Source organism: Apostichopus japonicus, chromosome 5 (assembly GCF_037975245.1).
Source record: "Apostichopus japonicus isolate 1M-3 chromosome 5, ASM3797524v1, whole genome shotgun sequence".
NCBI lineage: Eukaryota > Metazoa > Echinodermata > Holothuroidea > Aspidochirotida > Stichopodidae > Apostichopus > Apostichopus japonicus.
The window spans coordinates 19,832,515-19,845,313 of record NC_092565.1 but is presented as its reverse complement, the minus strand read 5'-3'; the positions used below and the strand labels follow the sequence as shown (position 1 = coordinate 19,845,313).

Here is a 12,799-nt window from a genome sequence, read left to right as displayed (position 1 = left end):
AACCTGTGAACATTAATGATTGAACAATACCTTAGAGCTTGAATGAGTTGGGTGAAATACTTGAAGAACTACCATCACTGTACTCATGGACAGAATAACACACCTCTAGATTTTGTCACCATGTGGCACCAAGTTAATGAACTGTGTAATTAGGTGATGTGCTGAATGAGTGTCATATTGTGTTCTAATGCCATAATCATGGCCAGCTTGTCTTCGTGTAGCAATTTTCAAAATAAACAGTACTTAGCACTTGATCTAGTTTCTAGGTTACCATGTCACTGAATGGCAGATATAAGTTAATTACACCAAGAATGTTTACTTTTGCATATATACTGTACAGGCCTCGACTTAAGGAGGCCAGACACCTAAAGTTTTTCTTGGGGCATTTTCTATAGAAATATGCATGTATTCATGCCATCGGTCATAATAATATACTAGTTTTCACACAAGTTTGCTGTTATTCAATGCCATGATTTTTGCAAAGAGTTTTCAGATTTATGCAATGTAGTGGAGTCACAGTGACCCTTTTCGCACACCATTTGCAGTTGAAAAGACAAGAATAAACGATTGAGAAAATGTACAAAGTCGCTACTGGAGTAGCTGCTCAGAGTTGCAGCGAGGTACTCTATAGGCTTGCTCACATACACCTAACTAGTATATATGCCTAACTACCTTCGTAGGTATTTTTGCTGTTCTTTGGAATAGGCCTTGCTGCAAATTAAAGGAATGTTTTAGTGAAAAATGGGATCCAGTCCTTCCGGTCATATAATTTTATTGTCTTTGTATCGCCCTAAGCCTTGCCCTGTGATGAATTTTAGATTCTGTGATAAAGTGCTTGAAATGTTGGCCCATTTCTGCCAGAAAATTTGAAACTGACGTCAGTGGGGCACATTGGTCAGACTCGATCAGATCTCACTCTAAGCTTGGCTTTGATACAATACACAGGAATGTGAACAGACTTTGCGTACAGCTGTGATTCAAAAAAAATCTGAACAACATATTATGAAGAAGAACTAGTCAGGGAATTCTGGACGTTTGAACTCTCCAAAAGATTGCTCACTTGCAACTTCACCGAGAAATTTCCATCTATATCGCTATTTTACTTTCACAAATTTTAACTTTACTCGCTACAGTGTAGCTTGCTAATGATAGCGTCCTTGCAGACCCTGAAACGAAGTGCCGCAATGACGTCACCGTCGCTCATTGTTCTCCACTGTTCAAAATATATTAGAGGAAGTTAGCACGAGATCCAAAAATCACTTCTCCTGAATCATAGGATGAAAAATCCCCAAACTAGGACTGTGGCGATGAAAATATTATGGAGTTTTTTCATATATCCTATAATACTCTATAATAGACTGCCAATTAAAAAAATTCCTTGGTTCTTTGAAATATTTTATGTTGGTCTTTGAAATATTTTATCACTTGTTTTAGGTGAGAAAAGCTAAATTTCATACTGCACAGAAATATTATTTCCAATATGCATTACGTATCCTATCTGCCTAACCTCAGTTTATAGAAATTATTGCTTATGTAGTTTTGTACCCTGCTACATGCATGGAGACTTAAACAGCTATAATAGTAGCGAGTGAATTTTGCGTTTTGGCAAGTAGGCCTAGATTGACAGTCGCAGTGCCAAATGGCAAGCATTTTTAAAAATAATTGTCGAGGGCTGATACTGTAAGACTTGATCTGTTGAAGACTATTTTCAGCTTATTTCAACAATTAGGGAATGCACAATAATGTACCTCTTAAAGTTTGTATAGGTTGCTACACTAATAATGTCATTATCCCTTCTTGCTACAAACAGTTACTTCAAATAAATGTATTTACTCTTAGGTAATACTGTATAATCATCTTGAGACATCACATGGCATAGAATGTAATTATGCCTACAGTGAACATTGAGACAATTCATGACTAAACAATAGCAAAGTCCCGCTGGAAGGTTACTAGTAAGTTCCTCATGTGCTATCTGAAAGTGAATTATAAGATGTAGGCTATACTTAGTCATCACTAGTACATCTAGTAATTGTTGGTGTTATTGTAGTTTAATGTCCTCAGTTCAAAGTCATAGAACTGTGCTCCATAATAGCCTTGCAGTATATGGTTGTAGTGTAACACAAGGTGTAACAATTGTATGAGTAACACAGAGTATCTGTGACATAATCAAGCTGTGTTAGTGTTCAGTTTAGCCCAACTTAGGCCTTACATTGCATACTTCTTTCACTTCTCTAGTCTAAGTTACTTTTTACCATAGTCTACTCCTACTACTACTAGTAGTACTTCAGGCCTAGGTCCAAGGTCTAGCCAAGGGTAAGCTATTCCTTGCTTTACCTCATGTAAGCAGAGACAATGGATCTAAGTCTACTGTTAGACTCGATGAGATCTTATCAATTAATAGCGAAATGTCAGTCGCTAGGCTAGTCTGTCATAGGGCCATAGCCCCAAGTTCGTCATGCCACTGGTAATAGACTAACGTTCGGCCTATGCCTGAGCCTATATAATTATGTGTTGGTGTGTAGCTTCTGACGATGTGCTGTATCAGCAGACTACAATATTTCACCGGAGCTATACACAGGTGCTGCATAGAATGATTGACATCGTTAGGCCTAAATAAAGGTAATGTACCAATACCGTTAGGTATCACGAAAAGTCAAAATTTGAAAAGAGAACTAGCCTAATCATATCGAGAAACTTACTGTATGTGTCAATGTAATCCCATATTCATAAGAAATTTAACAATTTCGGGTGACGTCAACTACAATCAGTGTCTCCCTAAAAGTCTTATCCGACGTGCCAAGTCATTTATTCCTACTTTGAACGATTAACGTTATCCTTGTGGCTAGTAGTAAGCATGCAACGAAGACGTTATCTCTTACACGACACAACCTGTAAACAAGACGATCAAGTTGGTTGACATAGTTCAAGCGTCGATCGCAAAATTGAGATGGCGCTATACCACACTCAATATTCTTGCAAATTTATTTCCATCTGCATTTGGCGTTGATATTTATACTACGCAGTAAAATGACATATTGAGCAACTCAAGGCATTATGTGTTATATCAGGAAATTAATGTTGTCTGTTGAGATTATTTATTTAATTTACCATTGTTTTCTTCTTCTTTATTAAAGAAAAATTCATTTAAAGGGTCAAAGCAATGTCCACTTCATACCGCCTATAGCACTGAACGGAAATTGGTGTGTCCCGAAGGTGTACTGTCTTTGGCATTATGGAATTACATTGGAAAGATAAAGAGAAACTTACAGCCATGATTTTGATCCCTTCATATCACTAGAAACATCAAGAGACAAAGTACAAGATGAGGTCTAACATTTTGAATTTCGACGTCTTATTTTACTTACCCCTCCTCTAACATTGCTCCTTCCTGCGAGTTATCACATTTACATGTTTCATATTTCTCCCAACATTTTGTCACACTTAGGATGGGCTGCCCACTTCATACCCTTTATTGCGCTCAACTGAAATTTCGTGGGTTAGAGTACATTATGTATATTGCAGGAGGGGAGGAATAATCAGGGAAGGCCTTTCCGGTCCATTGTTTTTCATTATTATTAGTTTTTATTTGGAGATGGGATGGAGGGGAGCTGGTCATCAAAAGGGATATTCGTGAGGGAGTGTATAGTGTAGTGTAGTCTATGTTTAAAAACAATAGTGTCCCAAAGGACTAAATCAAGGTAAAGTATTCAAAACTTTGTTGGTTTATGCATAACATGGATGTAGTGGGGTAAAAGCATAGTCAAAGGTAACTTGAGAAAAAAAAGTGCATTTCGCCCAGTAAGCACTTATCAAAATGACAAAATCACTGAAACCCTCAGACATATATTGGAAACAAGAATTTCAATAATCTTTATAATAATAATAATAATAATAATAATAATAATAATAATAATAATAATAATAATAATAATAATAATAATAATAATAATAATAATAATAATAATAATAATAATAAGAATAATAATAATAATAATAATAATAATAATAATAATAATAATCAGCGGTTAGTTTTACTATGCTTAAGTGACCACAAATGTGGGAGAAACCCGCAAGGGCTCATGGATTACAACTTACACGTCGGGTGGCTTCCATTCAACATTTTAACTGAAATTTGGAATCTTTCCAATTTAGAAAGTCATTTCAGATGGGAAAACTGTAGTTTGCTCTTGGATGAAAAATCCACCTTACTATTACCCGGCCGGAAATCGAACGTACCCGGAACCTCTCGATTGCTAAGCCTCATTACTTCAAATGCCACCGCCTTTATCCACTCGGCCACATCACCATCGGCTTATGTAAAAGGTCACGATGATTCACGAAGGTCAAAGATCAAAGGTGGACGACTTTTCGCAAACATGTGTGTCACAAACTTGCCTTCAACCGTAAAATATGTTGGAATGACTTTCAATGTTGATATCGTATCGATTAACGTAAAGGGCTCATGGGGTCAATGGAGATGCCAGAAAAGTGTGCAGGAAACTCCGACTCCTCAAGGCCCATAGCCTTAGACTTTTTACTTGCACGGGGGGTATTTTTATTACCTGGCACCTTTCACCAATATCGGCAATTTTTGTTGGCGATTCTTTGTTTCTTTCTTAGTTTATGCGACTATAAAAAGGGTCGCAACCCCCATTTTGGACTCTACGGGTTTGATCAAGTAACACCCCTTACCAAAATCCCAGATCTGGGCCAGATATAAAAATCCAGATCTGGATTAGCTCTATATCCAGTTAAATCTGGCTTTATATGGCCAGATAAAACTTTATCTGCATATCTGATTTGACTCTTTATCCAGTTATATCTGGCTTTATATGGCCAGATAAAACTATCTGGCCAGATTAAACCAGATATAAAGCCAGATCTGGGATTTCGGTAAGGGACAGAAGTTGTCAGTTCGGAACTGTTACTCCCTTAACAACATCAATGGGTCCAAAATTGCAAATTTAAGGAAATGACACATACTTAGTAAATCCATGTTCAGCTGTAGCCTCCTTAAATAAATGGCTTGGTAATCAAAGCAATTTTTCAAACGCTACAAGGAAAAACTATCGTCTAGTAAGATGTAGTTTCATGATTCTAAAAGACGTCCCTCATATGCATCTGATCTTATACTGCAGAAGAAGTTTGACAGAGAACAATTACTGCAATTCCACGAACCAAAAACTGAAGAAAAAAAGGATGAAAATAAAATTATCAGCGAACAAAACAACCGCGAAGGAAAGTGATTGGGACGTATGTGAAGGGATCAATTGATGTATAAATTAAGTTGCCATGGTACCGGGTCAGAACTGCCATTCCTCTCGCAAAACTGAAGAGTCAAGCTTAGATACAATGCGAATAAAACTTCCAAAGGAAACAATCGTCGCACACTAAATATCTTTAAAGCCGTTAATAATGCAGTCTATCCAAACTGGCTTTGAATAATCCAAATTTAAAAGGAATTCACCCTACAAATTTCAAAGAACTTTCCTAGATACCCGTGACCGTAATCATAGTCATTGAGAACGTGTCGCCTTGATCCTCTCAGCGTACAGTCTGCGTTTTATTATTTCGAGCTCCGGTGTCTGACCTACCCGTCCTCCTCCCCGGCCCGACCCCGGATTGGGATCAAGATCTCGTGGTCAGATCCTGGGCAATGCGGTGAACCAGAGAAATAATTGATGTACAGCTATGTGAGACGGGTCAGGTAGTGGGCGTGGCTGAATCGTGCAAACGTTTACAGATTTTAATGGCTATCTGAGGAGATAAATCTCCACACTGGTCAAGAGTCCTCTTAAATTAACGATAATTTTAAATAATTAACTGAATGGACGTTGGAAAGATTAGTAGAAAGATTAGTAGCATGGAGTCTTATCCCTTTATAGAAAGAATGGGCCCAGCTCGACCCTCCTGCTACCCATTCCTGCCAGTTATCACACTTACATCTTTCCTAACAATTTTTGTTTTCAGAACAGTTTTCTCTCTCCAAATAGAGTGCAGTTTATTCTGTCTGAAAAGATATGAAATGCTAGCCGAAAAGAAAACTAGTTTGACAAGTAAGGATGAATCTATACTCCATTTAGTTTTAGGCTCAGGTGGTAAACAGAGGGCAATACATAAAAGAGACACTATTTAAGAGGAGATAATGACAAGATCCAATCCCCACCCCCTCCCCCTCCCTCACTGCCATCAAAAGTAATGGGTAAAGCAAGAAAGATTGATGATTCAAAATGACACCAGTTAAAACATAAGCCAAAAGTATACGTGTTTGAAATCTTTTATTCCACAAAATCATCAAACGTGTACATGACTTGAAAAATGTACAATCTACCCTGAAAATATCTTATACAACTGTTTATTCATTCGGAAAGGTAATAGTGGTATAGAAAAAAATAATGATAAAGAGCACACACTAAGTATTACAAAGTAAATTTACATGACCTTAATAACATTACACAAGCAGTCCTCAATAAATTGTCTTGTTAAAAGACAAGCAAACCAAACAGTTTATCTTTTATATCATTTGATTGAGATGATGGTAATGAAGAAGTCTCCAAACATCTGCAAAGAAATCTTGTCCCGTTTAGGTTATATCGAACTTTAAAGTACATGAGCTGCCATTTTGTCAATGCCTGATGACATGCAATGCCACACACACAAAGAAAAAAAAAATTAAGCCCCTCGGGTTTTATATTCAAAAATTTGATTTCACAATTTTTATGGTGGAAAAGAAAGCAGTATGGCTTATTAAACAGTGGTAGTTATAGGTAATATTAAGAAATTTACCATTAGTAATGTTTCTACAGTTATTCTGCTTTCAAGATATTTACCTTTAAAATATGCTGTATCTCCTGAATGCTCCTTTAAAGGTAAATTATGGATGGCATCCACTCCTCAGGGCAGGCCTTAATATTAATTTTAATCCATTTTGTTATAAATTCTAATCACTCAACAAAAACATGTTCTGTGAAATTAATATTACAAAACAGAGAACCTTTGCATGACATTCAACACCATGCGTCTGTGACAAATTGTTAATGCTTTGTAAATCTGTTTTTTTTGGCGACCATGCAAGTGTTATGTTCTTGCATCACATCTGAGGAAATGACCTCATGAACTTTGTGTTAGACTAAGTAGTCCAGCCACTTCAACTGATGACACTTAGATGTTCAAATGGTAATTTCTCAAAAAATTAAAAGTGATATAGACATGCGACTTGGACTGATGGCAGCGTTATTTGATGGTCTACAATATATCAAAATAAAAATTTTCTGTCTAAAGTCATTCTTTCCAACAGAATGATAACATGAAAATTGTCAAATACTCCTAACATTATATACACATATATTCTTTGCTAAAAATATGGATTCAAGAAGTCAAAGGAAAACAGTATAAACAGACAAGAAACTCAAAAATGTTAATGAGAACAAAATAAAACTGCAAGATGTTTTAGCTGAAAGACTTAACAAGTTTTCTAAAATGGATTGTTAAAATTAATGAACCTGTTTATCAATGTTAATATGTTGGTCACACTGATTGATGACAGAATAAGTTTTACCTGTTTGGAAATGTTTGAAAAGGACATGGATGAAAGTCTGTACACAAATTCCTTTTCATGCTGAAAATTAGAAATATTAATAAACAATTTGGACATGTTGACAAGTTATTCATTATGTTTGTCTATATAAAAAACCAGCACTATCACCAGCTCCTAAACTAATAAAATTTATGTAGACTGTAAGTTTACTGTATAAAATTATTTTCTAATATTCAAGGTATAAATTCAAGTTAATAATATTTCAAAAACTATAAAAAGATGTTTGAAACATTCTGCCTGAAAGACACCAACGGACCGAAGCTTCCCTAGTAACGGTATTGCAAAAGTTTTTTCTTTACCCGTCCCAAATATAGGTAAAAGTGTTCAGGATTGTCATAAAATATGCTTGAGATTTCAAATTGAGGTCGATGGAGCCACCCTGCACCCCCAACCCCCAGAAACTGCCATTTTTGATGTAAAATGGTACTTTCTGAGGCATATTTAGACTATAAATTAGGTCTATAAATAGGCCAATCATGCAAGGTTATGCTAATAACTACTATTAACGTTTTGTTGTGTGAGATTGAAAAGTGGGAGGGGTTACAACCCACACCTCCTGGATCAAGCCAGTTCTTATGTATTTGCATAATTGTAAACACAGAGTGTGATTGAGGTATTAATGGTCAAAGTGCAACAAATAAATGCTTCAAACCTTCAGCAAAGCTCTTTTAGCAAATTTTAAACATTTTTTAAATTTATACCCAATACTGATTACCTTACTAAGCAAGGATAAAATATTGTCAGATCTGAAGAGAAAGACTACGACAGGAAGCCTTGTGAATTGCAGCAATTATATAAAGACACCCGTCTTGAAAGAGACTAGCCAATATTATTATCAAAAACTTTATAAAATCATAAACGCATTTCATACAAATGTCATAATGACACCCAGTGGTAGACTGTTTAATCCTTCACTTACACGGTTTCTTCAAGAGTATTGAAGGAAATGCCAAAATTTCCTTGGTGAAAATTAAAAAATGAATGAAACTAATGCAATGCTCTAACAAGCTGCCATATTAAGTAGACAAAATTATGTTCAGACCACAACCTAGTAAAAAAATGAAAAAATACCAAACAATTTGCGCTGATCTTGTAATTGCATAAAGACAGAGAAAGGGCGGGAAATGGGAGCACAGTCAGCTACTGCAAAAAACCTTAAAATCAGTTTTAGAGCAAAACGGCATTCCTCATCCTTCCATCTCCATCGCTCTCGTCATCTTCATCCTCCTCATCCTCTGATTCTTGGTCACTACCAAACTGCGGTTGGGCCCTTCCAAGGGGTTCCGGCCTTTCTTGGTGCTGAATTTTTGGTAACGTAGATGGGCTGATGGAGCTTCCCTTCACATGGTCCTCCTCTTTGTTCAAGGGTGCCAGCTTACCTTTCTTTAACACTTTTGCTAAACTAGAACGTCTGGTAACGAAAAACAATATGGAATCAATTGCAGTTTGATTCTGCTCATGCCTATGATCAAGATGGCTCACATTCATTTAATTACTGTTACATTGTAGGGGCTTTTTGCATCTGGTCACCAAATTTTGTATTCAAAAATAGGATCACAAATTCAACAAGCTAAGATTAAGGCTACATTGGTTCTTTTGACCAAATGCATTTCGGATATAATTCCGAACAATTTAAATCCGAGCAATTTTCTATACATCTGACTCTACTCAAATTTCATTCTACAAACACTTTCATATACAGATGAATGTAAATAACTATGGTAGTATGTAAACAACATGCAAACTGGAAATGTTCAAGTTTCTAAAATTAGCTTCATGATCTGAAATCAGTCAGCTAATGAATTCCTTTGTGATGGGATTTTATCAGGTTGGATGCCCCAGGCTGCTTCAAAGAGCAGTGACTTAAGTTGGTTTTATAAATTTTGCCAAATATTTATTCCACACTAAAATCCCAGAACAACTTTTAAAAGTTGCTTTTCACATGTGTGACATACAAAATGCTGAGGGTTGAATGAAATAAATTTGCTTCTTCTCAAGTTTCAAGAGTTAAAATTTGACAAGTGAATCTACGATAGTGTCTTTGTTTGATCAATTGCCGTTTTATTTTGAGTAATACTTGTTAAGATTTCAGAAAATGGTTTGGCCGAATGCAAAAAGCTCCATTAAGGCATTCTTTATTAGCTGAAACAATGACCACAAAAGAACTTGACCTTCCTAAATAGCACATTGCTTCATCCTCAAGAAATGACCACAAGTTTCAGGAAGTAATCCTTCCAACCAATTACAAATCTAGTAAGTGTATCATGCTATCGTTAAGACCAATTATTGCAAAAAATTACATAATTTCCTGCTAGTTCATCTTTGAGAGAAACGCTAACATAATTCCATACACTTGACTGTCAAGGGACAAACAAACATCAGATGTGAGATACACAACTGACAAACCTTTTATCTCTTTCACCGTCACTTGATTTATTATTTCTAGATGCCATTATTGCTTTCTTCACTTTTTCTTCCAAGGTATCACCTTCGGTGGTATTCCGTTTACCCTTCTTTAAACCAAAAAGCCTGAAATTTAAAGAAAGAAAAATAATTTTGATTATTTTTTCCTCAGCTTGATATGAACAAGGTTACCATACTTCAAAACTTGTATTTGAAGCATTTTTTGTTTCTTTACCTGCATCCACTCTCCATTCCCTCTCCACTCAATGAATCAGATTATTTGGGGTCTAAAGTCTACACACTTTGCAGGACATTGACCATATTTTTGAGTTTCAGGTGAAATCTTGCAGAACCTCCCAAACATACTATGGGCTTATTTCATCACATGCCCTTGGTAATGTTAAGATGGGACTATTCCATTGTCTCAAGAGGATTTGATAATCTGGTCCATACCAATATATCATAGGTAAAAAGCCTGGTGTCTGCTCCAGTTGTATCAAATGTATGGTACTCCAATATTCTGGTAATGGATAAAATATTGCTATGGTTACTACTTACAATTTTATAGGATTCTTTTTGCTATCACTGGAGTTATCCTCGTTTTCTTCTTTCTTATGTCTTTCTTCATCAAAAATATCTTTCAACCTTGCTACGATTTTCTCCTCTCCCTCAGTGGGAAAGAGCAAAATTAAGACATTCTTCATCTCAGCTTCTGAGTATTCACCAAACTTGGCCAGAGCTGCAAGGAATTCCACCTCCTGTTAGATCATTGACAAGATTAAAATGCAAAAACAAAACACAGTAAAACAAAATATGGACCCAGACGATATAAAGTAGCATGTTATATATCATTATACAAACTGCATGTAGCAGCAGATTTAATCTTATTTTGTTTAAGGACTTGTGCCAAACTGCAAGTTTCCTTCCTTCCACAAGAAGCAGCCTCTAAGTAATTTAAGTAACGACAGTGACAACTGGATATCAGAGTGCTATATTGCAGAAGAGGCAACAGGAGTGTTAGCTCAGTGGTTAACGCCGGGGCCTTTGAATCATAACGTCACGAGTTCGAGTCACTCCAAGATTAATGTATGTCGTCCAGTTACAGAGTTGTTGACAATTGACAATTCATAATCATAGACGTTAAATATGAATCTAAGAGACTGACTTCGGTCAGCTTGCGGCTCTGATAAGCCAATGAGGCTTCTTCGTGAGTTCCTGTTTGCAGGAGGATCTAACATACATACATGATCAAAGATAAATACAGGTTCTGAGTAAATCTTAAAGTACCAAAGTATTAGTTCTTCTAATTACACACTGCCAATTATTTCACTGGGTATTGCAACTGAATTACAATAAAAGTTATTTACAAAATGTCTTTTTCTGAATATAGGTAAATGAATAACAGAAACCAGACTGGGAACTGTTTATTTCTGATGGTTTTTGTGCAACTAACAAATTTTAAAAGGCAAAATGGGTGATTGGATCGGGCCAATGTGCTGCACGACCATTTTAATATTTGATTCCAATTCTGTAAACACTAGCTTTTCCTTGAAGTCTTGATGATATATCATTAATTTAATAAGAACTTTACCTGTTTATGTATTAGCTGTAACTTTTGCACATCAAACTGCCGTCTGCTTTCTTCAAGTGTCTGTGTTATTTCAACGTCCATTTTGTTCCTTTAATGGTAAGACAAGCCAAACATGCCAAAAAACCATGAATCCATGTGAGTTAGTCCCAGTTAAAAGGACAGAAATTATATATATATATAAATAAGTATGTATCTATATGTTGAAATATATATATATATATATATATATATCTTGAAATTCATGCAAAGGTGGCGTAAAGATTGATCAATCTTTATACACTGACTGGTAAAGGGAGGGTATTTTGCTTACAAACTAAAATTTGCGGGAGAATTGTTATGAAACGTACTTAAACAATGAGATCTATGCATACATCATAAATATGCAACAAGTATACATATGAAACAAGTACATATGCAACATGATCATACACATGCATACCTGAACGGTTGAAATGTAATGAATGAATGAATTAATTAATTAATAAGGGCAATAGTCCTTATTCGTATTACTGTACTACATAGCAGATCTAACATGGTAATGAGATTATGAATATGCATGCTTGAATTTTTCGCTGTCCCATGAGTTGGTGCTTGCTACTGTACTACAAAATCAAAGTATATGGTAATGAGACAATGCATATGCATGCTTGAATTACCCAGTGTCATGACCTTGTGCTAGAACTAGCCAACCCTCCATGGTTGTAGGACTGTACTACACACAGCAGATAAGGTAATGAGACTATGAATATGCATACCTGAATTGCTCTCGCTGTTTCATATGTTTATGTTTCATGGCTACCCTTCTAAGTCGGACTACTGTGCTGTTGGAGTAATTTCCTGCTAAAAGTCTAAGCTCGTTCTCATGTTTTAAATCCAAAGACTTTTCTCTCTCCATCATCTTCTCTCGTAATCTTTTCTTCAAAGCTGCTTCTTGCTTCTCCCGTTCTGCACTGACTTTCTTCTCCAAGTTTTGTAAACTCTAAAAAAGTCATTAGAGATATTTATATATATATATCAATGTTAACTTACTTCTTCTTCTGGACCTTACAGAAATTGTGAATCAAATCTTGATACAAGCCTTTTATTTATATCTTTGATTTCCTGTATATCACTATAGCATTTCATAGAGAAGGACACATTTTTTACAATACTTATGGCACCAAAGTTCTTCATAGTTCACTGAAGTCAAAAATTTTGCTCGAATG

The 12,799-nt window shown here is 35.8% G+C and overlaps 2 protein-coding genes across 3 annotated transcripts in view; both read right to left on the bottom strand.

Annotated features, from left to right (window-relative positions):
* Positions 1-2,892, bottom strand: part of LOC139967968 (uncharacterized) — a 110,742-nt gene extending 107,850 nt beyond the window's left edge. Inside the window, exon 1 of the mRNA XM_071972217.1 lies at positions 2,703-2,892. The gene's annotated coding sequence lies outside the window, so the exon portion shown is untranslated. The remainder of the gene's footprint in view (positions 1-2,702) is intronic.
* Positions 2,893-6,267: 3,375 nt separating this feature from the next.
* The window catches only part of LOC139967965 (uncharacterized), a 32,759-nt gene continuing 26,227 nt past the window's right edge, over positions 6,268-12,799 (bottom strand). For both annotated transcript variants that reach the window (XM_071972211.1, XM_071972210.1), the window contains exons 21-25: positions 12,350-12,573; positions 11,595-11,682; positions 10,562-10,761; positions 10,007-10,129; positions 6,268-9,011 (exon numbers count right to left, since the gene is read on the bottom strand). In XM_071972211.1, coding sequence (XP_071828312.1) covers positions 8,768-9,011; positions 10,007-10,129; positions 10,562-10,761; positions 11,595-11,682; positions 12,350-12,573 — 879 coding nt within the window. In that variant the 3' untranslated portion in view covers positions 6,268-8,767. The remainder of the gene's footprint in view (positions 9,012-10,006; positions 10,130-10,561; positions 10,762-11,594; positions 11,683-12,349; positions 12,574-12,799) is intronic.